Genomic DNA, 27964 nt, shown 5'->3' on the forward strand with positions numbered 1-27964 from the left:
AATCACGAAGTTAAACATGCAAAACCCTAAATGTTGAAGTGAGATACTGTTAGTGTTGTTTAAGGTAATACATGCAGCAAAGATGGCAGCTTTATGATTAAAAATATATATATTTTAGGACTTTTTCAGCAGCTGAAACTATTTGTTTTCTCCAGTTGAGTTGATGTTAAAGTGAAGTTTGAGGTTACTTTTGAATGGCTTTTTTTTATGAAAGATTTCTTTAATTTGCATTAATTTATGTGACACTAAAAATCTGTGCAATATAAATACACTGTCTGTATATATAATATTTTGGTTATTGTGGATTTTTTACTTTTTTTACTTATCTAATATTCTTTACTGTTTTTATTGCTTATTTACTTATTTATAATACTTGTTTTGATCTTATTTTTTTCTTGATATTAATACTGATGCATTAATGCACCTTATTGTTATGTTTAACAATACACATTAGTTTATAAGCCTATCATCAGTTTGTTCTATGAAAAATCTTAAAAAGTAATTGGTAATTACAGCTGTCAGGTAAATGTAGTGCAGTAAAAAGTACTTCCATTTGAAATATAGTGAGTATACTGTAGCAGGAAAAAGAAATAGTCAATTTAAGAACAAGTATCTTACAAGTATTCTACTTAAGTACAGTCTTGAGTAAATGTACTTAAGTGACATTCCTTCACTGATTATGGTATGCTAAAATAAATTTAACCAGATATTTCTATCAGTTTTGGGGAAGCATTTGTAAAAATAGGAAATATTACGTTTTTTTTTTTTTGTCTTTGTGATATAAAACATCAGATTATAACGGTTTCTTATTGTTTAGTTCAAAACAGCAGCAGCCATGTTGTGTCCAAACAGAATGGGTCTTTATTCAGGAAGTGAAAGAAAAAAAAGATCGTCATCAACACCCCATTTAAATACAAAACCAACAAAAATAAAAATAAACATGATATTCATTTTGCATATCAAAGAACCATTCAGTAATAATTACAATCCAAACACCTCATAAACCACTTTTTGTGAATCTATACACAAACTCTGATTTAGAAATTAGTCACTTTAACAATAAAATTACAAATATTTAGCTTTAAAAATAATGAAAACTCAAAATAATATCTTAGCAATTAGCATCTTAATTTCATATATAGTGAATTTCCACATAAAAATACAAAATGATACCAATGACATTTAAATATGAAAAATGATTCCAAGAACTCTGCTACTATTAAATAAAATAGAAACGTGGGATAAAACAAGATGAAATGAAAATAGAAATATGCATGAAAAAGTCTCTCCTTTTGTTAGCAAAACACTATCCAAAATAACTACAATCATTTACATCAGTACAAAGATATCTGGATTTAAAAATAGTTGCAATGAAAAAACGGGGTTCTATTTTTTCTGACAGTAAAAAATGACACTGTGGATCAGAAATCTGCAAAATATGCAATGAAAAAAATAAATCTGCATTAAAAAGGTTTACACTGTAGTTCTTACTTTTTTTTATACAAACATTAGAAACAGTATTGCACATCACAACACAGATTCGAGGTTAGTCAGCCTTTCAAAATGTGTTATATTCAAGTTTCAGAGCATCTACGAGGTCAGGCAGCGGGGCCTCGATGCAACAGGGGAGAATCTCAAGTGTCTTCCAAGAAAATGATAAAACCTTCATGTTTCCTTCCTTCAAATGAAAATGTGTATCAAAACAAGAGTCAACCGTATATATATCAAAAACGTTGATGTTGTTGTTGCTAATGACATGATTCTTTGTCTTTGAACAGAACTTCTGGACATAATTAGCAAAGTGGGGGGGTGGGAGGGGGAGAGGGGAATAAATTGTATAATTGTCCTATTTAAATAGAAAAATACAATCAAAATCAAATAGTTGTTTTTTTTGTCTACAAAAATAGTGAAATAAATATGATTTTTTTTTTTACAAAAACAAAGACAAATACGGAACAAAGTAACAGTGTTAAACATAGAAAATAGAACCTCACAAAAACAGCACGAGTCAAGTGTTACAGGTGACGATATTCAAACAGGTTCATGAGAACTAAAGCCACATAAGGGAGGGGAGGCTCGTTCTGTAAAGAGAAACTAAACCCCAGAGTCTGTCCGATCATTTTTTGTAGTCAAAGTAGCATTAAAATCCCAGAACAAACATTTGCTCTCTTTGTCTGGAAATGTCGGTGCTTTCCTACGCTGTGACGAAGCGTGTGTGCACGAAGCATTGAGTTGTTACTAGCTAGCGTGCTATTTCCACCATGATTTCATGCTACCGTTATGGAACTGAAAGAGCGTCGGTCTCGGTCAAGCTTTACTTTGCTGCTTTTAAAATTAGCATTCATGACCGCCGTTACCGTTTCAATCAGCGTATGCTAATCACCAGCATGCTGGCTAGTGTTATGGTTATGGTTAAGTACTGTAAAGGGTCTGTTACGGTGACAAAATACAGTATAAACTCATATAAACATTTGTGCGTTTAGGTTTCCATGGGATATGAGTACGACGGCCATATTTATCTAGAGATTAGCATTAGCATTTCACAGGCTAATTGAAAGGGTAACCAAAAGCCAAATGGCGACTCCATATACGTCGCCTGACTGCACATCAGCCAATAGCGAAATTTGATTGCAATAGCCAGTTCAACCAGTAGAGGGCGGTAAATATGTGTTTTTATATAGAATTAAATACTTCTTGACACTTAAATGTCAACATTTAGATACAACAACACGACTACAAACACATACATTGGGTTTCAGTCGTGGTTTGGGGGTTTAGTTACTCTTTAACTTTCAGCTCCATCCCGTCCATTCTGCCCCCCCATCCTCACAACATCCAGACTACATTAGAATATATTAGAAAATATTGGATTCCCGCTCTACTCAACATAGATAACTTAAGACCACTGCTTCACGCTACATCTTAAATAAGTAATCATGAAAAAATAAAAAATTTGATAAATCATCTGTAGGATCATAAATAGGTGGAGGTTTCAGAGAATCCACGTCTGCGTTTAAAAATCACATAAGAGGGGGTGGATAAGAAATAAAAGTGGGGGATATAGAAAAGTAGTGCATAATATATATATTATTATAAAAAAAAAAAACATATCAAAGGGCCAGTGATGGGTAAGTAGTTGACACAAACAAATTAAAAGTAATAGAGTCTCAGTTTCATTTACGGTTTCGTAACAGTACACACTTGACGCCTGGACACCGATACCGAGGAGCGTGGGACACGAAAAAAAACCACGACAACACACTGGTACAGTACCGAACGGACGGCCGGGCTCGCCGTCCTCACAGAAAGATTGTCCCTAGATACGTTATTTTTACTTCAGAGTAATTAAAGGGTGCAAAAAACCAAACAAGACAAACGAGGAGAGAGGAGAGTTTCATCTTTAGAGATACTTTAACTTTCTCTCAAAGGAGCCAGAGTCTCCGTGGATTTAAAGAGATGCCGCCGCACATCGATTCAACTAGTCGTTACAAAATACGCTGTTTTGAGATGTTCTAACGATGCTTCTCCCAGTTAAAGTCTGTCTGCTGAATCAGGTTGAGCTTTGGAACCACGCAGGGGTGATTTCTGATGTTTTATTTCTCCTCTAAGAACTAAACTAGAGCCTCAGTCTACTCTAAAAAAACAGTCTCACAGCACGGAGGACGACAAAGACACAAACCACTGAACACCACTCTGCTTTTTTTTTTTTAACGTTTGTATTTTTTGCCGTACAAAGCCACGATGATGGCGTCCACTACAGTAGAACCAATGTCACTTTTTGTATCGTTAAGTATGTAAACGGATCAAACAACAGATAAACATCAACGCATGCAAGTTTAAATACGTTTTTTTATTTTTTTTAACCTTATTTGTCAGATTTTTTTTTCACTCTTAGGCATCCGTGATAGATGTTCATGCTACTTTTTGCCTGTAATTATGATTTCAGTGGTTTGATTTTGTTAAACTCTATCCTGCATGCTATTTGTGTAGCTACGCCTATTGTCATAACATGCACTTTTCCACGGCAACGCTGGGCCTTTAGTGGCTGAGTGCATACTGCATTTCGTTTGACGTGATTCTGGTTTATACATTAAATATAATACCTACACATCTATTCATATATATGTTTATATAGCAGCGAAGCTTCTGAAGCAGCTTGTCGAGAATAAATGTTGAACACGGTTAGCGGAAACCAGATTTTCAGTGTCACTCTATGGGTCAGTGTGAGCGCAGAAGTATTTTAATAAACTCTCTAAGAAGAAGAAAGAGTCCATTGCAACGTTAAAAAAAGTTGTTTTGCCTCAATTTGATGCTTCCTTTCATTTTTGTTTGCTACCTTTGGTTATTGACCCGGGGCAGGCGTCAACGTTAGAGAATCAAGATTTATTTTTTTCTTCCCAGAAACCAGTGTGTGCACCACACACACCGCTGGGTGGCTGTAGCAGCAGACAAACAGACAGACAAGCTGCCCCCCCCATGCAAAAAAAACATTCCCATATCTACTTTAAATCTCACATACAAAAATAATAATAATAAAAAAATCTACAAAATCTCTCTCTCGTTTTTGTTTTTTTAAATCTCCTCTTAGAAAAAGATGAAAGTACCACAAAAGAGTTGTCAGAGCCTGAGATGTGAGGGGAGTTTTGGTGAAAAACTGAGGCTTGTGGTGTTTGGCTGCTACAAAAGATATATAGATATATATTTATATATAGTATATGCTGTATATTGTTACGTACTGGATTATACTGATAGCTTAGGAGAGCAGGGGAGGAGGAGCTCTCTTTCCTTTGAGCCACGCTTTTCGTTTCCCGTCCCCTCTGACTCTGTCACCACGACGACGGTCGCATCTTTAGTTCCAGCGGAAGTGGATCTGTCGCGGCCGGTCCGCCCCTCTTTGACCAGCGGCTTGTGGAACTCTCGCCCGGCCCGGGAGTGGATGTTGGCCCAGCAGAACTCACAGTAGTACTGCAGGCAGGTGACGTTGGCGCAGAAGAACGGGGCGAATTTGCCTCCGCAGCGAGCGCCCTGACACTCATCACACAGCTGATCGTCCAGGACGTAGGGCTTCACCTCCACCTGCACACACACACACACACACACACACATTTAAGATATATATACACACAGGCGGTAACCTCACAGTTTAAAATGTGAAGCCAATACTGAAGTGTCCCAAAACCTGCATTCTCTCTCCTGTCCATCAGGGGGCGACTCCTCTGGTTGTATAGAAGTCTATGAGAAAATGACTCTACTTCTCTCTTGATTTATTCCCTCAGTAAACATTGTAAACATGAGTTTATGGTCTCAATCTCTAGTTTCAAGTCTTCTTCAATACAGCATGATGTTCATTTAGTAAATGATGCTCCATTTAGAGTCAAACAGACCATAAAGCAGGGGATGCTTTAGGGCGGGGCTACTGTTATTGATTATAATAATTTACTAAATGAACATCATGCTGTATTGAAGAAGACTTGAAACTAGAGATTGAGACCATAAACTCATGTTTACAATGTTTACTGAGGGAATAAATCAAGAGAGAAGTAGAGTCATTTTCTCATAGACTTCTATACAACCAGAGGAGTCGCCCCCTGATGGACAGGAGAGAGAATGCAAGTTTAAGACATGAAGCTTTGGTTCAGTCGGCAGAACTGGAGGTTAAAGTCTATTGGCTCAAAGTAGCAAAGACTGGGAATTATTCTAATTCATTCATTCATTCATTCATTTTCCGTAACCTGCTTATCCAGTTAAGGGTCGCAGGGGTGCTGGAGCCGATCCCAGCTGTCAACGGGTGAAGGCAGGGTTCACCTGGACAGGTCGCCAGCCTGTCACAGGGCTGACATATAGAGACAGACAACCATTCACACTCACATCCACACCTACGGGCGTATTCTAATTAATTCAGTGCAAATTAATTTTCATTCAACACAGCAACAAGCTGCTGCTTGTGTCACACACACACACACACACACACACACACACACACACACACACACACACACACACACACACACACACACACACACACACACACACACACACACACACACACAGACACTTCCATTCACAAATACTGTGTATGACTGAGTCCTTCTGAAAAGTAGAGGGCGTTGTTACTGAAGGGGAGGCCGTACCCGCTTGTCGATGTCTCCGTGCTGAAGCTGGACGAATCGGGCGCTGATGGCGGCGATGTAACTCTGCTGATTGGAGAAGGCCACTCGCCCCGCCCCCTTCGGGTACTTGAGCTCCGGATCGGTGTCGATGCCGGCGTAGCAGACTCCGCCGTAGAGACGATCCATGATCATGGCCAGCTCAACTAGTCAGAGGAGGGAAACGCTGTCAGACTCATTGTTGCAGATGGGATTTGAAACCTCAAATCATGTATTAATATATATAAACATGTCTGTCTGCACAAGTCTGAATCTAAAGTACTCCCTTAATAGAAATAGCCAGCCACCATGATTAAAGGATACAAATAATACATGAAATATATCAAGGAAAGGTTGAAAGTCTGGAAAAATGATTTTTGTTCTGTCTATCTAGTCTATAATATCAGACTTCAGCTGATTTGATAATGAAATGAGTGAGAAAATAAAGTGTTTATATTATTTTATTGCATGTAACAGCTTGCTATTTTTTCTTTTTCCTTTTTTGTAATATCTACCACAGCGTATTAGACCCTTTTTATAGGTAAAAAAAATAATAAATCACTGAGCCGGGGGAGGGGGGTAATATCCCAAGAAAAAAAATAGAATTTCTGTGATTAAAGTTTGGAATTTACGAATAAAAAACTTAGATATACTTTGAGATTAATGTCAGAATTTTATGACACATTTTTGGGGGATATTCTCTGATATTAAAGTCACTAATTTACGAGAAAAGAAATGAGTAGTTTTTTGTCAAGGAAGTACATCAATTCACTTTGCAAGGTTGGATCAACCACTTCACACCACAGATATATTTAATATATTGATTATATTAGTATTTATTTAGGCTCACACAATCACACAGAAAGAACATGAGAGAAAAGGCTCCTTTGTGTCTTTGAGGACTGTGGCCATGAGGACGTTCTTACCTAATAACAATACTTCAGGAGCAAAGAAATTCAGACAGCTGCTGGCGTTACCACAGTTTTGCAAAATTGGTTTTCTCTCATAAATTTATGACTTTATAATTTCAGAGAATATTCAGATTTTTATCGTAAATTGAATATCAACCCCTCCCCCGCTCAGTAATTGTTTATTTTAACCTACAATGGCCTTAATACGCCATCATAGTAAGCTGGAAAATAATTAAAGCTTATGTTATAAAAGAAAACCTCTGGAAGGGCCAGGATGTAAAACAGTTATCAGATGCTCTGGAAAAAGGTTTAATTGTAACTGTGCACAATTCCATGTGAATGTAAATATACTTGCAGTGATATTTTCAAAATAAAATAATAAAAATCTGTGTATTTACTTGCTCTCAGGGGGCGAGGGACGCCGCCCACAAAGATGGTCTTGCGGGGATCAAGAGGCTGAGATCCGTCCATCACAAAGTCGCTGTCGCTCAGGTTCCACGGTCGAATTTGCACCTGGAAACAAAATGTCAAATTTAACTTTAAATCCACGCTCTTAATTTAATAAAATCAAACGACAGCACTGTGTCTGTTCAGTGTGAGCTGCTGCTGCTGCTGTGGGACTCACTGGTTTGTCCTTGATGGTTGGACTGGAGACACACAGGTAGAGCTTCCCGTCCTCCTCCATGCAGGCTTCAATCAGAGCCTGAACCGAGCTCTCCTCCTGGAACAGCAGGAATGCGTAACCTAGGGAACACACACACACATCCATATTATACACACATAAATAAAGAATGTATGACAAAGTATGCCTTATTTATCATCAACGTTAAGGAGTAACTAAAACTCTTTGCACTACTAAAAATATATGTATATTGCACCCTTTTTTTCATGTTTTTTGAATTTCCAGGGTAAAGACAATTCAGCCAAAACTCTGGGGATTTAGTTTCTCTTTAGTAAAGTTTAATAGCCACGTGTTTAATACGGAGGCCTGCTTCTGTGGTCCTTACCTTTCGGTGGAAAGTAGGATTTGCTCTCTGCTTTGTGTGGCCAGTCCACCACCAGGTGACCGAAGCGACGGAAGCTTGAAGTTATTTCATCTGAGAAGAAAAGTGTAAAAACAGAAGAGGTGAAGAACAAGAAAAGATGGGTTCATAGAATAGAAGAGACAAAAGGCTTCGTCATCCTCACCTTCGTCTATGTCGGGGGGCAGACCTCCCACAAACACCTTACGGGAGAAGCGCTCGATGCGGTCCCCGTTTTGGTGGGGGTAACAGTTGGGGGAGCCGTGGACTCCCGGGACGCCCTGGTTGCCGTGGCCGTCGTCAAGGAGATTGTCGTCGATTGGGAAGAGGGAGGAGCGACCTGGTGGAGGAACAACAAAGGCAGGTAAGGCTACCGGAAAAATGTCACGAAAACACACATCTATAGGTGTCGGTTATGGGATGTGAGGTTCTGCTTTTATTGCAGTTTTTACGCTGACTGATTAAAGCGAAGATCTTCTACAATTTAGTTCTTGGGTGTGGCGGATGAAGCAGGTGAGGACAGACAGGCTGTTAATAACAACGCTGAGCAGTATGGAGCCCCAAAGTGTTCCAGCGTTAAATACATTAATAAGTGATTATTATTTGCCAGGTTGTCATTGGCCACCATTTTGAGAAATTGGCGACCAATGCTTGGCCTTCGGTGGCCATCACTTTTTGACATATGAAAAATAGGGACAGCAAACAGCAAAACATGCTAACAAGCATAAAAGATTAAAAATATATATATTTGATGTATTAGTGATATTTAAATATGTTTCAGAGAAAATGACAAAGAAAATGAAACACGTCTACATAGAAAATCAAAATTGCAAATTGATTAAACTGACAAAGAACAAGATGAACCTTAAACGAAAAACAAAAAGTAAATTCCAAAAGTGGTTGAACAACTTTGAGCTGGATGGAAAATGATACTGCAAAGCGTCTAAATCATGACATGTATACATGTACATCTCCATTGTTAAGACGACCGCATAGAACCTGAAATACTTGAAATACAAGGTGACTGGTTGCCTGGCAACCTCTTAGAATTAGATTATAAAATAAATAGTCATATGAATGAATTGTTTAAAATATATATAAATGAAAAAGAAACATTTTAAGAAATCATTAAACGTTTTCTTTTTTTTACCTCATATTCCAATTATTATTTTTTTTATTTATAAATATTTTATTAGGACACTTAAATCCCATGACATTGTCAGAATGAATTTCACATATATATTTAACACAATTGATCCATATGAATATTTACTTAATATTGTTTCTTTATCGTTGTATTATTGAAGACTTTGGGGCTCCATAGAGCAAAAGGCACAACTGCTTCAGATAAAAGGCGACCAAACCTGAAACCCAATACAATCATAAAGTGTTTTTCTTATTTCTTTTTGATAGCCAACAATAATTTATTGGGCATAATTTTAACGATTGTATAACAATGCTGCAAAAACCAACAACAATGTCTTTCTGAATTAAAACAGAAAGATACTTTGAGGCCTCAGTTTGGTTTCCATTCAAAGCATGCCGCAAGAGAAACAAGCCACATGACAAAAACAACAACGTGTTGTAGAAGGTTTACCTCGACGTCTCCCATAGCTCCTGGCTGCAGGTAGAAAAGCACAGAGTAAGAGTTTCAGCTGTGCACACATTCTAAAACGGTAAATGTGACCTCTACAGAGTTATCTCATGACCTCATCAGCAAACCGCCTATCAATTCAGTCAAATAAGCTGTCAAAAAAATCTATTTTCTCCATGTTTTTAGTCATAAATGTTGTATAAATCAGGCTATGAATGATATCTGAACAAACCCCTCTGTAGAAACCTTCAGAATATAGAGAGGAATGAAGCTGTAAAGTTTGGTGTATGTAAGAGCTACTGAAGTGGAGATTTCTGGATCAGAGTCTGAGAAAAAACTCATTTAGAGAAAACGTCCTTTAAAGATATGTTTAGTTAAATTACATACATGTTGAAGACACTACAGGTGAATAGGGTAAAAAAATAACTAATAGATATCAACATGAAACTTCACCAGTTGATTACTGACATTAAGATGATTATCTTTTGTATTACAAGTTTTCTATAATTTTATGTTTAAATATGCAACTGAGGCACTATCTTATCTATATCTCACTTTTTTTCAATAAAACGTGCCAGATCCATTTGGAAAAAACTACCACACATGTTACATCACTGTAAAGCCCTGGATGTCCTCTGTCAGGGACAACACGGTTTATCTCAGCAACACGTTCTCCCCCAGAGACGTGAGCCAGAAAAACCACACACACGACAAATGTGAAACGCTGGGTCTCAGGAGGAAACAGCTAAAATACCACAGACTCTAAAAAAAGCAGAGTCGTGATTATTTGCAAAAGCTGTCTGACCCAGATAGAACGGTTAAAACTAAATCTTATCTTTGACACCAACTTGTGTCCACATGTGTGGTAAAAAAAAGTGTCTGCAGTGTTTTGCCATTGTTAGCTAGCTTACATTCCCTCAGATGGGAGGGAAAGTGATGTACTGCAGCAGTTAAAGCTCCAAAGCGTGTGGTGGAGAAATCTGACCCTGAATATATTATCATATTATCATAATTACAGCTAGTGAAATATAGTCACGTGATTGCCACAATAAAAAAGAAATCTGTAAAGGATTTTTTGGAGAAAAAAAAAATATGTGGAATTATAAAGACAAATAAATAAATGAATAAATAAGTAAATAAAAAATGTGGAAATATAAAAATAGTATATAAGTAAATACAAATGTGGAAATATAAAGCAATATAAATAAAATAATAAATAAGTAATTACAAATGTGGAAATATAAAAATAAATAAATAAAAGAACAAATAAGTAAATAAAAATGTGGAAATATAAATCAAAATAAATAAAATGATAAATAAATAGATAAAAAATTCAAACTATAAAAACAAATCCTTTTATGGATTATTTTATTTCTGTTTATATTATTTCTGTATTTAAAAAAAGACATTAATTTATTTATTGCATATTAATTACTCTAGTTGATGTATATTTTTACATTTTCATTTATTGGACCAAGCTGATGTGAAAAGAAAAGAAACTTGGCGACGGCCAAAATGGCGATCTTTAGGCTTAAAAACCGTCGTCCACAAATCAATGGATGACGTCGCGGTGACTACGTCCACTTCTTAAGTGAGAGTGTTGATGAGGGTGAGCAGAATATTTAGTTTTGGGTCATTTTTAACCCTTTTTTTATGAAGGTTGTCAGTCAGACATACCAATATGAGTCTCTGAGTGCATCTAAAGAGGCTTAAGAGTTGCAGCATCATGGAGACAAAAGGTGCTTTTACATCCACTTGTTTTTAATGCATATTTTTAAATATCAGCATAAAAGTAGCTGGACAACTACAACTACGCTTGGCATATCTGTGAAACCAAAACGGACAAAGACAAACTCATGATCTACGTGAAAATGACGCATTAATCTTTCTGTAAATCTGATTAAAATGTTGCTCTGCATTATGACGGACACCTGGATGAGAGATAATTACCATTGAGCATGAGAAGGCCGTCAGCCCCGGGGTTAGGGCATCCCACACGGCCTGACACGAGAGGAAGGAAACACACAGAGAGATATATATATATATATAGAGAGAGAGAGAGATGAGACACAGAGCAGATGGAGAGGACACATGGGAGTGAGAACACACACACACACACACACACACACACACACACACACACACACACACACACACACACACACACACACACACACACACACACACACACACACACACACACACACACACACACACACACACACATCAGCACAGTGGCTCCCTGTGAATGTGTTACCACAGCCTCCTCACATGTCTGCAACGGGAACAAAGCTCTCTTTATCCCCAGAGACACCTTGGGTTGATATTATGAGGAAAACAGAGTGAAACACTTCCTTTGTGTTTCAACGAGTCTTTGGACAAAATGGATAATTTCCTTTTTCAGCTTTCAGGATGGGAAACTCCTCTGGTTGTATGGAAGTCTATGAGAAAATGACTCTACTTCTCTCTTGATTTATTCCCTCAGTAAACATTGTAAACATGAGTTTATGGTCTCAATCTCTAGTTTCAAGTCTTCTTCAATACAGCATGATGTTCATTTAGTAAATGATGCTCCATTTAGAGTCAAACAGACCCAATAGAAATAGCTGCTTGTGATTGACAGGTCGCTGCCGCTATCAGAGCCGTATACAACTTATCCACATCACTTCTCCGCATTCCAAATATAGTAACTTCTGTTACTAAACAACATGGTTAACAAGTTGGCGGAATAGCCGTTCATTTAAATTGAATTTAAGAACAGCAGATACAGGAATACTTTTTGAAAAAATACCCAATAAACACACCAATAAACTACAGTAATGTCAAATGTTAAACTAATAGAAAAGTGATTGTTTACAGCACATGAGGTTTTCTGCTCTAGAAACACTGATGTTGACTCCTTTGACTCCTTTATATTGTTCTGTGCATGGCCCACAGTCAAGACTTTGCGTGTTTAGCCAATAATTCGGACTGTCATGATATTTGTTTGTGTATTTGTGTCTGCCCGTGTGTTCTTCGATCCTACCACTGGGTGGCGCCAAAGTCAGAAATCTCAAATTCTACACAGCAGCTTTAAATGTTAAATAGCAGCAGTAAGTGCTAAAAAAACGAAACAATTTTATTTAAAATATAAACTTTCAGCACGTTATTACTTTGGTTTATAAGGTTGTGTATTTTGGAGCTGCCAGTCAGAATCCTGCACTCTGTTGTGTCAGCCATGCTATAAATGGCAGAGCCCCCCCCCTCACAAGCCTCCCTTTCCCTTCCCCCTTGCCTCCCATCCGACTCCTCTCTTGGCTGTCATACACAGTGTGTGAAAGTGTGATCACATCTAAAATTAGTCTGGATCCCCCCCCCTCTCTCTCTGCCGTGCACACTGGCCCATGTCCTCTCCATCTGCTCCGGCAGTAACAACAAGAAACTCAGGTTGGGTCCAGATCTTAATGGAGGCTACAAATAAGGACTGCATGCACGGCTCGCTTTCACCAGTCCTGTTAGTCTCGGCCATATTTGTGTCTCTGAGGCTGTGAATGAGCTACAAGCAGCCGTCTGCAGAGAGAGGAGGGTGAGAGCGCTGCAGTTATTTGACACTGCTGCTCTGATGTCCAGCAGCTGAGCTCTTTAGAGGTCGGAGCAGCGCCTCACTACAGAACATCTACTGCTTTCTACTGACAAACCATGAAGAGGAACTCAGAAGAAACCCTTTTAGTTAAAACAAATATGAGGCGGCAACCAAGTGAAGCCAATGCTAAAGAGCCTAAAACCAGCATTCTCTCTAGTGTCCACCAGGGGGCGACTCCTCTGGTTGTATAGAAGTCTATGAGAAAATGACTCTACTTCTCTCTTGATTTATTCCCTCAGTAAACATTGTAAACATGAGTTTATGGTCTCAATCTCTAGTTTCAAGTCTTCTTCAATACAGCATGATGTTCATTTAGTAAATGATGCTCCATTTAGAGTCAAACAGACCATAAAGCAGGGGATGCTTTAGGGCGGGGCTACACACTGATTGACAGGTCGACACCAGAGGCGTATACGGCGTCTCTACGTCACTCCTCCTCAGTCCATATATGGTCACTTCCTGTCTACTGGTTGCAAAAAACCAAGATGGCGACGGCTAACCTCCAAACTCAAGGCTTCAGAGTCGTGAATCGTAGTCCACAAAAAAGAAATATGTCCTACAGTCAACAACGAGAGACGAATATTTTTGGGGAATTGAGTTTGAATTGTGCCATGATCAACACATATTATGTTTGTCAATGGAAAAGATCATTGTGCACGTCAAGAGAGAAACGTCACTTACGCTACTTCTGTGAGTGTCGTCTATATAATAACGTATTTTCTTTCTTTCTTCAACAGTTTTATAACCAAATGAGACTTTCTTGACTCGAAAAATTCTCTTTCAAATTGACAAACATCATAAGTGTAATTCATGGCACATTTCAAATGGGATGAAAAAATGTTTTGGTCTCTCCCCATTGACTACTGTACATATTTTTTGCGATATAAGGGCCCATGAAGGTCCACCGGATGGAGAGGGACTACACTGCTATATTAGAGATATTCACGGATCACATCCCTCCTCCTCTCCTCGCTCGGCTCTGTGTGCCGTCCAGGTTAAGTAGCAACAGGATCAGAGCTGAAGGTCATGTAAATGTGCAGCTGGTGGCAGAAAGTATTAAGCTCTCAGCGGGGAGAAAATAAGCCGGAGCACGGTAAAAACAACTAATGCTCTGGGAGCAACCGGCCCGTCACTTCCTCTGAACCGACGTCAGGCGTCCTCGCCGTCAACCCACCCTCCGTAACATAGAGAGAAGAGGGTAAAGGGCGACCTCACCTTTCATCGGATCCTGCTCGGCTCGCATGATGTCGATTAGCGAGCTCTCCAGGGAGTGCATGTTCAGACTGTCGTACATCCTGGTGCGCTCCTGAAAAAAACAAAACAGGTGTGAGGTTTTTAAATCATCCAGCATTAGAGATGACAAAAGAAAACGTCCGGGTTTTGACACACTTTTGTAACTTGGCTTATGAATAATAAAGCCTCTGAAGTGTAGGTATTTGGCTTAACATGTAAGAGATTTAAGAGAGCGAGTAGCTCACGCTTGGATTAACATTCTTTCCGTATTTATTCACTTCAGGGGGTCGGTGGGATGAACTGGTCGCTCGGGGATCTCTGGACTTGTTCCCAGAGAGAATGGAAACCAAAAACCAGAAGTGGCATTAGCCGCAGAGCCGAGACGGAGATGATGAGCTCATCAACGGGCCCATGAGATAGTCCTCCTTAACGACCCACTGTGACGGACTCGTATGGTAATATTCTGGCGACGAGATTATCCGTCACAGTGGAGGGTAAAGGTCAGCTCTTCATACTTTGATCGTGACAGATTGTGACTGGTATCAGTTCATTTATTAAAGTCATCATTGGTAAAACTCAACATATATCCGATCACTGCTCAACATCTTCAACAGTTTAAACTCTCGCAATTTCATAAACGTGGTCATTCCAAAAAGTCTGCGCCTCCTTATTTCTTATTGCAAAAGAAGCTAAACTCAACACCCTCATTCCATTATCCTCCTTTAACAACTCTTTACAAACCACAGTCTCTGATCAATGCACCGTTATCTCTGAGAACACGGTTGTTTTATATATTGTACACATTGTGATGTTGTAATTTTATGTATGAGATGGTTTGAGATCGTATCTATGCCTGTTGCTGCCTCTTTGGCCAGGTCGTCATTGTAAATGAGAACTGGACTTAAAAGGTAATAAAATACTTAAAAGGTAATAAAATAAAGGTAAATAAATAGATAATAAATAGTTGTTTAAAAGGAATACTTCACCCACAAAATGACCGTCTGTATATTAGTTACTCACAATGTGATACCTTGAATTCTTAAAGAAAGAAACTGAGAAAGGTCTTGATGAATTGGAGTAAATGTTTAACAACAAAACAAGACAACCATATCATCATCTTCACTAAAACCTTGATATTTAAAACACCTCCACATAAACAGTCACTACTCATCCATCCAGCAAGTGAGGTCTTATATGTACTCTATATATATATATATATGGTTCCGGGACAGAGGATGTCGCATGTGTACAGATTGTAAAGCCCTCTGAGGCAAATTTGTAATTTGTGATTCTGGGCTCTACAAAATAAACTGAATTGAATTCAAATATATATATTCAGGTTTTAGTAAAGATGCATGTTTTTGTGAAGTAGTGAGCGTACGACTGGATAAATGAGACTTGGATTATTCTGCACCAGTTGTGTTGATGACGGCGGCCCACTTCAATTCATCAAGACTTTTCTTTTTTTTTAAATGAAGGCACACCTTGGAGGCATGAGAGAAGAAGTTCTCTGAAATAATTCAAGGTAGCATAGGGAGAGTAACTGATATAAAGTATTCCTTTAATATGCTTTTGCTTTGGAATACCATTTGTTGGTTTAGAACAACAGTGAAAGTAGAGAATGAGGAGTTAGACGGTATAGCATAGGATCACAGTTTGACAGTAACTTTTCATCTATATTTCATCACTACATACAGGCTGCAAGACATTGACCAAAGAGCTGACTTCTCATTTTCATTTGTTGATTTATGTTTCCAGAGAAACATAAATCAACACTCCACTGATTTAGTGTTTGCAATCTTCGAACACTGTCGGACCGTTCGGATAAAAAAAAGGATAAAAATTGAAGCAGCAGAACCAGAGAGATTGTCTTTTTTATTCCACATGTTCTTCTCTGTTGTTAAAAACCTGCCGCCTAAATTACCCACAATGCAAATCGGCTTGATTAACTATAAACATTTGGGTGTGTGATTGCGAGGGGTGTGGTGCTGTTTGTATAAGTGCCATAGGACACTGATAAAAACACCATTTACATGTCTGAGGATGAGACAAAGAAGGTCAATTAGTTTTTTAAAGCTTTAGAGACAGGAGGTCTTAAAAATCTACATTTTAGTAAATATTTAGTTTACAGGATATTCAACCTTTGCTTCATTATAATGCATTTAATACTTGACTTCTTTCTTTACAGGGCGTCTATAAAGGAAAAGTAGTCCATGAGTGTGAAATATGAGTTTACAGATAACTGGTTTATGGTGTTTTTCCGGTTACACTCGTTGACTTTTTGCATCTTCACTAGTTAACAGTTATCTTCTGTAGTTAGAGGCCTTGAAGCCACCAGTACGGGATAAATGTGTGTCCAAAAGAAGACTTCACTAGTCTGCCATTATGAAAATTGTAATACTCAGAGAAGTTGGCTATTCTATAATGTTTCAGGGTGATGATATGCAGCAGTACAAAGTAGAAAGTACATCATATATAGAGCAGCTCCTACCTTCCTCAGACTGATGTCTACAACATGACACAGCAGAGATGTGTCTCTGACTGCCAAACATTAAACAGAGAGGGAAGGAAGGAAGGAAAAGTCTTGGAATCTGAAAAATTCTGGATCCGAAAGTGTTTATGGAAATTAACAATCCGTGGAGTCGGGCCTGTTTCCTGGAATAGGAAGCGTTGTTCTTCTTGGCACTGATACCACTAATAATGGGAGCTCACGGCAACACTAACACCATTTGGTGACACCATTGTTTAGGTGATATCATTGTTCTAGTCTGAACGAGTCAGAGAAATTAAATTATCTTCTATTAGCAAGCCATTAAAATATGTAATTTTTCTGAGAATTAATTTAAATGTTAGCGGACAGATTACTTTTAATTTAATTTATTAACTAAGTATACAGTTTCATGGCTTTTTCATTACAAACTATACTCTGTGATACAGACTCTTTTTATGAAGAAATAGGAGTTTATTTTATTATGGCCATTGGTCTAAATGATCTCTTATGTCACCGGCCAGTTTTAAACAAAAGTTAACCCAACTTTTGACCACAAATTGTTCATGCAACAAGTCACGCCTTAATTCCTTTTTGTCTGGTATGTATTATGCACAATCTTTGTTTGTTGATGCATCAATTTAGTTATTTTATTCTGTATTGTTTTTGTTTATTAATGCATGTATGAAACCTTCTTGGTCCGATTACCATCTCAAAAGAGATTTTTTATCTTAATTGGTTTTAACTGGTTGAATAAAAAGATGAATAGTCTGTTGTTCTTTACAGTGAAAGTCTTTTACATGCAGCTTGGGAATGTTTTTATGTGAGAATTAAAAGTTAGTCCAACAACCAACACTGTAAAAAGTACAATAAGAAATGATGGAATACAAATGAATGAAACACTGACTCTGTGGGCGTTCAGTAAATAATGTTGCATTGTGAATTAAAGACAGAAATCCAGTAATGGACCATAGTTGTAGCCTTATGTACAGGATTTAACTTTCTTATATTTCTTTATACTCATATAAGAGCAACTGTAACATATCAATTTCGCCCCCTGGGTATTGATAAAGTGTTTCTGAGTCTGTTTAGATTGTTTCAAGTGTTGACAAAAAGCAGAAACTGGGCGTAAACCGCTCCGTTCTGGCGTCGCCGCCTGACATAGATCTCACCTTCAACATGTCAGTTTCCTGCAATGAATTCCGCCCTGCCCCCGCTTTGTTACACCTTTAGTAAAAACCTGCAGAGCAAATCAGTTCCGACTCCTCCCACCTGATTGAGATGCTAACCACGCTGGCTCTTTTTATGGTAATTCACATCAACACGCCGCTGTGTGTGTCTGCAGAATCCCCTTTTCTTTCAGTTTTTTCTACTCATAAAAGAATTCTCAAGGGATCTCCAACTGAAACACACACACACACACACACACACACACACACACACACACACACACACACACACACACACACACACACACACACACACACACACACACACACACACCTCTTCATCATTTCCCTTTGTTCAATCTTTTAAATCAAATGACTGGGTATGCCTCCGCTTCTGGTTCTTTCCCACCTTCAGAGCCACTGATTTCTCACACAAACTACAGAGCACAAAAAACCCAAAAACAAACAAATGATCCCCCCCAAAGCCCCCACCACCGCCACAAACCCAAAACACGTACCTGCAGGGGCAACAAGGTGTTGCTGTTGCTGTCTGTGCGAAACACGTTCTCCTCGATCCAGGACTTAGGCCCCAGGGATCCGGCGGAGCGTGGGAACTTGGGCGGAGCGATGATGTTGCTGGAGAAGGGCTTCTTCAGGGGCGAGACGTGATGACTGCCCGATCCGGGTCCGCCCATGCCGCTCCCTCTGCGGTGGTCCCGGCCCCAGGACATCCCACCGGAGCCCCAACCGTTACCCTGGTGACTGCCCCAGGGAGACTGCTTCACCATGGGCTGTGCACACACAAGGAGAGATGGAGGTTGTTTTTTTTTTAAAAACGTGGATATTTTTATGTACTTTACTTCCGTTTCATTCTATCCTGTCTTTTTCTATCCTTTCTGTTTCTCCCCGTCGGCCACAGCCTGATCTGCTCCTGTAGATAAGAAGATTTAGAGCTTTAAGACTAATGCTAAGTTACCCGAGCGCTGCGACACCACCAGTGCAACACTCTCTATCTCTCTCTCTCTCTCTCTCTCTCTCTATCTCTCTATCTCTCTATCTATCTCTATCTCTCTCTACCTGGACATTGTGTCACACATCCAATCGCATGGTGTCTATAACGCAGAGGACTGCCGACTTCCTGTTTCTCACACAATCAAAACGTAATGTGATCTAAATAATTTTTGTCTCTTTTAACACGTTTACGTATCACTTCCTCCCATACAAACTAAATCTAATTTAAATTCTCTATTCTCAAACCCAGTATATATCATATCATATCTTCACATATATCCATGTTACTGCTTCATATTGTTGTCTGTAAGTCCACTTTGTACATATGTCTGTCCTCTATTTTGTCCCGTTATTTCACCAATAAAGGGAGATTGTAGGAGGAATCAACTGCAAACAGCGATGTTTGGATCATTGGATGTCAGATAATGGTTTGCTTTAAAAATGTTACATTTTTGATCTGGATTAATGCTGTTAAAGAAAATGGAAACTCCTGGAGAGATTTGTTCAAAACTCTGATGGACACGTTAAAAGTGTTTTTTATTATTATTATAGTTCGTTGTTCAATAAAAAATAATAACAACAAAACAACTATTGTTTCTGCTCAATGCAAAGAGCTACTGATCAAAGTAGAGGGGTTAAAGGTCAGAGAAACAGCAACACCGAGGATGCTTCAACTATCGTTTATTTTCTTTTGTCGATTATTTTTCTTGGTTAATCGATTAGTTTTTCTATAAAATGGTGAAAAATGAGGATCATCGTGTTTCTAGAAGCCCAAGGCGACGTCCCCAAATGAAATTCAGTGTCTATAAGAATATATTCACATTTTAAGAACCTGGAATCCGAAAATGTTGTTATTTTCTTTTTAAATAATGACTCAAAGGTGATGAATCGATAATTATTGACTGACTAGTACTGAATAGTCGACAGCTAATGTATCCGTTGCTGCAGCTCTGCTTTAAAAGCAGACACACACAATGTGCGTGTCGCGTGAGAAACCTGAGGCCGAAGGCTACAAACACAAAGGCCCCGAAAAAAACTGCAAAATCTGAACAATCATGTGGGCCTCTAATGCAGGTATTATCTCAGGGTCCCCTAGTCGTCTGCAAACACAAGTAAACACACACACACACACACACACACACACACACACACACACACACACACCTCTGAGCATCCATTTAGGACACCAAACCCCCGCCAGCCTTTGTGTTCCCGATGACTGGACCACAAGACAGGGATGGTCCAGAGCCATGTGACCACATCCCACTGCCAGCGTCCTCAGAGAACAACAGCTGGATTCAGTGATGCCCCCCCCCATCCCTCCCCCCCACCCTCACCCCTCCCTGCCTTTGCCTCAAGTGTATAGGGACTTCAGCCCATGAAGATGACATGACAAATGCATTATGAGCCAAAAACAAAGACCTTTTTATCCCTCAAACACTGCATAACGCACACACACACACATACTCTTATAGCTCTGCAGTGTCACTAGATGCTAACCTGACCTCAGGACATGGTGCCGGGCCTCCCACCATGTCCTGATTCAAAGAGGTCACAGAGGATGTGAAGGCCTCATTTTCTGGATGGTTTAAGGTTGGCACTAAGGGGGTGGTGTCCTGGAGCAGCTCACCTGGTGCTGGTTGGAGCAGCTCACCTGGTGCTGGTTGTAGTTGTTCCTCTGCTGCAGGAAGGCGCCCTGCTGGGGGTGCATCTGGGGACTGACCGGGGACCTCCGGCTCTGAGCCTGCTGGGGGACGTTCATCTGGGGCGAGAAGGGCCCGCTGAAGCCCGGATTAGCCGACACCGGAGAAAAACTCTGGAAGAAGGCCGGGTTGATGGAGGAGGGGATGCCCGGGTAGAAGCTGCTGTCCGAGTCCGCGTTGGGCATCTGGGTGATGGAGCTGGCGTGGATGGGGTGGTGGTTGATGGAGATGGAGCTGGGGTTGGGTGGGGGTGGGGGTGGGGGTGAGGAGCTGGTCTGGACGGACCACGGCGTGCCAAACCCGGGTAGAGAAGGCGAGGACGACCCGGCGCTCTGCAGCTCCGGGGCGGGGAGGTTCTGGAAGGCGGTGCTGAGGCTCCCGGACAACATGGTGCTGCTGCTGCTGCTGCTGCTGCTGCCATTGCTGTTATTGAGCTGGTGGCCGAGGGGGAGTCCATCTGGACCGCGTTTGGATTCACAGGAGATGGAGATGGAGATGGCGACGCAGCATCGGCTCCGGACGGTGGAGAGAAGCGGGGGTCGGTCCGGTTCTGGTGCAGGTGGATGAAGGGTGCTGGGTGCTGGTCTGCAGGGTGCTGGTCTGCAGGGTGCTGGTCTTCTGGGTGCTGGTCTTCTGGGTGCTGGTCTGCAGGGTCTGGGTGCAGGTCTGCAGGGTGCTGGTCTGCAGGGTGCAGGTCTTCTGGGTGCAGGTCTTCTGGGTGCTGGTCTGCAGGGTGCTGGTCTTCTGGGTGCTGGTCTGTGCTGGTCCCCTGTGAAGGTCACGGACGGACGACGGTGCGTAAAAGCGGTCCGGAGCGCAGCCGGACACCGCTCTGCTCTGCTTGTAATCCCGGCCGTCGGTTCGATCCCCGGTCTCTCTGCCGAGCTGCTCCTCGGTGGGTGGAGGTGTCTGCGTGGATCTCACCCCCGCAGGCTCATCCTGCATGTTCTGCAGCGGGGACTCTGAAGGACGAAGCGGGGACTGTGCGTAAAGCTGCGTCAGCCGGCTACAGATCGGCCTCCTGCTCCAGACACACACATGTAATGCATGTGTGTGTGTGTGAGAGGCTGCAGGAGGAGGAGGAGGAGGAGGAGGAGGGTCTCTGGTCTCACCGTCAGATGTGTGTTTCGGCCTCCTTCAGTGCAGACTAACCCGGGCCAGTGCGGTCCTCTCTCCGTGCTCCTCCTCCTCTGGCTGCTGCAGCAGAGGATTAAACCCGATCCCCCGGCTGCGTCCACGTCACGGCGGCGTCACGCCCTCCAGCCTGCAGAGAGGACCGCATTGTGACGTCATCCTCTCCTTCATTATTCATGAAGTGCAGCAGGTCTACTCCCTCAGGGGACCAGGACCAGGTCCTCCCTCAGGGGGACCAGGTCCAGGTCTACTCCCTCATCCTCCAGGGGACCAGGACCAGGTCTACTCCCTCATCCTCCAGGGGACCAGGTCCAGGTCTACTCCCTCAGCCTCCAGGGGACCAGGACCAGGTCTACTCCCTCATCCTCCAGGTCTACTCCCTCATCCTCCAGGGGACCAGGTCCAGGTCTACTCCCTCATCCTCCAGGGGACCCATCATTATTATTATTATTAACCTCCAGGGGACCAGGTCCAGGTCTTAAAATACCTCATCCAGGGGACCAGGACCAATATATATCAGATCCAGGGGACCAGGACCATGGTCTACTCCCTCAGCCTCCAGGGGACCAGGTCCAGGTCTACTCCCTCATCCTCCAGGTCTACTCCCTCATCCTCCAGGGGACCAGGTCCAGGTCTACTCCCTCAGCCTCCAGGGGACCAGGACCAGGTCTACTCCCTCATCCTCCAGGGGACCAGGACCAGGTCTACTCCCTCAGCCTCCAGGGGACCAGGTCCAGGACCAGGTCAAGGTCTACTCCCAAAGACCTGGAGTCAGCCTGGTTCTCTGTGATGTATTCCACTTTAATAATAATAATAATAATAATAATAGATAAATAAAATCCATTATTATTATTATTATTAATTATTAACTTTCTTCAGCAGACACAGTAATTTCACCAAAAATAAGCTTCAAATACATTTTTTACACAAACGTGCTGGTAGAATTTGTATTAATGATGTTTGACTTTGGATTCATAGGAATTTTATAAATAAATCTGATATTTTATAATATCACTTCTGATATCTTATATTTAATATAATATCACTGAACAAACATATTAAAGTCTTGTGCACTAAATAACATAACCAGGCACATGAATCAATACATATTTATGTATCTTCTAATGAACTATGTGGAGCTTTCTTCAGCAGACACAAGAACTGAACATTCTTTATGAAATATTTCACCAAAAATAAGCTTAAAACATTTTTTACACAAACGTGCTGGTAGAATTTGGATTGATGATGTTTGACTTTGGATTCATAAGATTTTTATAAATAAATCTGATATTTTATAATATCACTTCAAACATATTAAAGTCTTGTGCACTAGAATAACACAACCAGGCACGTGAATCAATACATATTTATGTATCTTCTAATGAACTATGTGGAACTTGTGTTTGGGTGGTTGTTCAGTTTTAATATAATATATTTTAATATATATTCTTAATTTTATTATGATTAAATGATTGATGGATTTTATTTATATAGCACACTTTAAAATACAAAGAAATCTCAAGGTGCTGCACAGGGTAGAACAATCACAATAATCAAATATAATAATAAAACACTAAAAACAAACAAAAAATAAAATAAGAATTTAAATAAATTGATTAATTTAATCATAATAAAATCTAAGAATATATATTAAAATATATTATATTAAAACTGAACAACCACCCAAACACAAGTTCCACATAGTTCATTAGAAGATAAATAAATATGTATTGATTCACGTGCCTGGTTATGTTATTCTAGTGCACAAGACTTTAATATGTTTGAAGTGATATATATATATTATAAAATATCAGATTTATTTATAAAAATCCTATGAATCCAAAGTCAAACATCATTAATACAAATGTTACCAGCACGTTTGTGTAAAAAATGTATTTTAAGCTTATTTTTGGTGAAATTACTGTGTCTGCTGAAGAAAGTTAATAATAATAATAATAATAATAATGGATTTTATTTATATAGCACACTTTAAAATACAAAGAAATCTCAAGGTGCTGCACAGGGTAGAACAATCACAATAATCAAATATAATAATAAAACACTAAAAACAAACAAAAAATAAAATAAGAATTTAAATAAATTGATTAATTTAATCATAATGAAATCTAAGAATATCTATTAAAACTGAACAACCACCCAAACACAAGAAATCTAAATGACCAAGACCTCCAGGAGCTTATTCCACTTTAATATAATGTGCCATTTCATTTTAGTCTTTCATTTTATTCTAGAAGTACTGACGTGTCATATCTAAGAAGCACTTCTTTGATTGTATTTCCAAAACGAACAGAATCCACATTAATAACTATTAATACAACAATAAAAAAACAATAAATGATGCAGTTGAGATTTAAAAAAAGAAGGAATCTCACCTCAAAACCCTCATAAGAACACCAACACATGTAAACCAACAAAGAACACATAAAGAAATAAGACTTTGGTTTGGTTTGTAATGAATTGTTGATTATTTTTAAGGGCATAACATGTTTTCATGCTCATGTCAACATCCCCAGTTTGTTTCCAGCTCGTCTCCATCAGCATTCAGTCCACAATCCACCGCGGTGCGTCTGCGCCAACGTCACTTTACGCAAGCAGCTAAATATAGGTTCTTCTTTTTTTTAATGTCAGCGCTTCAAGGGGTGGGAGGGGGGTATTGATAGTCATGTGGCTGTTCTGAACTCAAAGCTGAGGAGCAACCTTACCATATGACCCTCCTAATAAGTGCACCCCCACCCACCACCAGCACCACCAGCACCACCACCAGCACCACCAGCAGCAACTGCACTGGATAGCCACTGGCACATTTACAGTATGTGTGTGTGTGTGTGTGATTTTGTGTTGAAGGAATAAAGATAATGAAAACAAACTCTTCCCTCAGATGATTTCTTTCACTCTTTCAGATGAACGAGTAACTCTTCAGTTTCTTTTTTCCCTGTTTGAACAAAAAGCCTCAAAGCTGCAGTTGTGTGTTTTATAGAACAGAGGGGATTAATTGTTGTGTAACATGAACAGACAAGGATTGTCTCTCTTTCTCGTGATTGGAGCCGAATAAGTCATGGCAGCCTCTCTCTCTCTCTCTCTCTCTCTCTCTCTGTTTGTTTGTTTGTTTGTGAATGTGCTTTCTAATGAGGAGGCCAGATACCAGAGCAGCAGAGCAATGTGCACCATCAACTAACCATCTGGTGGCCGCTAATGACGAGGGCTTCACAGCCACGCGCTGCTTTCCGCCTCTTCATTGTCGTCTGTACAATGCTTTTAATTCAGCTGAAAACACCGGAACACAGTTATTTTATGGCGTCACCTAAAACTGAAAGAAGCCTAAATGTTATAAAGTGTGTTGTTGCGACTGCTGGGAGTCACAGGAAGAGGTTTGGAGCACAAACATGGTTACAGTGTTACAAAGTACTTCCTGTAAACATTCCAGTTATTGGTTTTGAGAACCGGGACATAAACTGTCTGTATTTTCCTTGTTGCTCAGCACGAAAATATTGCAATTGGAAAGTAATTTATGAGCCGTTGTGGTGGCTTTCAACCAGAAGACTGATGTGCAAAACTGTGTTGTTTTGTTGCTTAAACTGTTGTTTTGTTGTTTAACTGTTGGTTTTGTTGTCTAAACCTAACTGTTTTATTTTAAACCTAACTTGTTTTATTAAACCTAACTGTTGGTTTTGTTGCCTAAACCTAACTGTTGGTGTTGTTGTCTAAACCTAACTGTTGGTTTTGTTGTCTAAACCTAACTGTTGGTTTTGTTGTCTAAACCTAACTGTTGGTTTTATTGTCTAAACTAAAAACCTAACTGTTGGTTTTGTTGTCTAAACCTAACTGTTGGTTTTGTTGTCTAAACCTAACTGTTGGTTTTGTTGTCTAAACCTAACTGTTGGTTTTGTTGTCTAAACCTAACTGTTGGTTTTGTTGTTTAAACCTAACTGTTGGTTTTGTTGTCTAAACCTAACTGTTGGTTTTGTTGTCTAAACCTAACTGTTGGTTTTGTTGTCTAAACCTAACTGTTGGTGTTGTTGTCTAAACCTAACTGTTGGTTTGATTGTCTAAACCTAACTGTTGGTGTTTTATTGTCTAAACCTAACTGTTGGTGTTGTTGTCTAAACCTAACTGTTGGTGTTGTTGTCTAAACCTAACTGTTGGTTTTGTTGTCTAAACCTAACTTTCCCTTTTAACGTAATGTCATGCTGAAAAAAATTGTGCTGAGGGACACGAAAAAAAATTGACAATTTGTGTGCCGATACGTGAAACCAAAAGAAAACATTTCAGGACTTTGTCACAAACGCTGTGAGACTGCGTTGAGCGTTTTGTCGATACATTCCCAAACACAACCTGAAAGCTCATGAAAATCAAATGATTGGAGTCAAATCATTGCCTCACTGCACCTTGAGCTATTTTGGGATGTAAGAAGACCCCCCCCTCCCCCTCCTGACAACCTCCCAGAATTCCCCATCATAAGGTCCCAGATGGGACGGTCCCACCAGCGAGGGGGCAGGTGTGGTAGACGGTGCTGAGCTCCAGTGATTAGCCCGGCCCAGTAAGTGCTGCGGGGAGTTAAATGGGGCAGGCTGCCAGCTGCTGGTGTCTGATGCTGCTGGGGGAGGGGGTCAGCCTGGGTGGGTGGGGTAGAGACGGGGGTGGTGTTAAGGAGAGTGGGGGGGGGGGTCTATTCTCTGACTTCCAGCTGCCCACGTCACATACAGACTGTGACACAGCAATCCTGACTTCAGCACATTTGTTCTTGTTTTTGCAGTCTTTTACCAAAAGTTATAATGAGGAGCTTTTAACTGGTTCTGAACCAGTCTCAGTGTAGTCCTGATCCTCTATAGACCTCCATCAGTAAACAGACCATCAGAGAGAAGATCGTCTGTTTCTATAAAGTTATTCTTAAAGCTCGTCATCGGAGCCACCGGGTCGGATTCTGGAGAAACCAGATGAAATCATGAAGGTTCACCAGAAACTCCTTCAGCCCAGACTCCAGCAGAGACCAGTCCACCATGGACAGACCCAGATCCAGCAGAGACCAGTCCACCGTGGACAGACCCAGATCCAGCAGAGACCAGTCCACCGTGGACAGACCCAGATCCCAGAGATCCAGCAGAGACCAGTCCACTGTGGACAGACCCAGATCCAGCAGAGACCAGTCCACCGTGGACAGACCCAGATCCAGCAGAGACCAGTCCACCGTGGACAGCAGAGCTTCTCCTCTCTGCTCCTCTGACACCACGCTGCTGGAGATCCAGACCGTATTGCTGGACCCGCTGGAGATGAAGGGAGGCACAGGAGAACCAGAACCAGGACTGAGCAGGAACAGACTGTCAGACCCTGCTGCTCATTCAAATAAATCATTCTAGCCAGTATTTTTCTATATGTTTACTTTTAGTGATGCTTTTTAAAAACGTAAGGCTTGTTGAATCATTTTAGAAGCCCTGAACAAGGGAACAGCACGACTGAAACTCATGTAAACCTTTTATGCAATAAATAAAATACATAACACGCTGTTCCTGAGAGGTTTTCTAAAGGGAGTCTGGCACTCGGAACACTACAAACTCAAATGACCGCAACGAAATAAACAATAAAACATAAAACTGGTCGAATAAAGGCCTTCTGGGTAAGTATGACGAATGTGCTCAGAATTATGTACGTTACACTCCTATGGGCTCAAATATACGCAACGTATCCTCATGCAAGGGTTCGTATGATCTCCTATGAAAATGACTCCTCATTTCATGCACTTTCCTCCTAAAGTCCAGCAACACGTCTCATTTTTGCGTGTCATATGCATGCATATGCTTTTCAAAATAAACTTGTTAGGTTAGAATAGCGTTACTTATTTTCTTTCTTAAGTACGTTGAATTTTCATTTTTACCGGGAACGAACAACAGTCTCCAGATTTTGGTTTGACCCTCT

The 27964-nt window shown here is 40.3% G+C and overlaps 1 protein-coding gene across 1 annotated transcript; it reads right to left on the reverse strand.

Annotated features, from left to right (window-relative positions):
* Positions 1 to 4849: 4849 nt before the first annotated feature.
* cpeb2 (cytoplasmic polyadenylation element binding protein 2) lies at positions 4850 to 18928 on the reverse strand. The gene is given in 9 exon segments (XM_054602773.1): positions 4850 to 4887; positions 4890 to 5076; positions 6132 to 6313; positions 7456 to 7570; positions 7683 to 7801; positions 8065 to 8154; positions 8246 to 8419; positions 14511 to 14601; positions 18704 to 18928. Coding segments are annotated over 9 exon segments (1209 nt in total). The 5' UTR covers positions 18917 to 18928.
* Between the last annotated feature and the right edge of the window lie 9036 nt (positions 18929 to 27964).

The sequence above is a fragment of the Anoplopoma fimbria genome, chromosome 8 (assembly GCF_027596085.1).
Source record: "Anoplopoma fimbria isolate UVic2021 breed Golden Eagle Sablefish chromosome 8, Afim_UVic_2022, whole genome shotgun sequence".
Taxonomy (NCBI): domain Eukaryota; kingdom Metazoa; phylum Chordata; class Actinopteri; order Perciformes; family Anoplopomatidae; genus Anoplopoma; species Anoplopoma fimbria.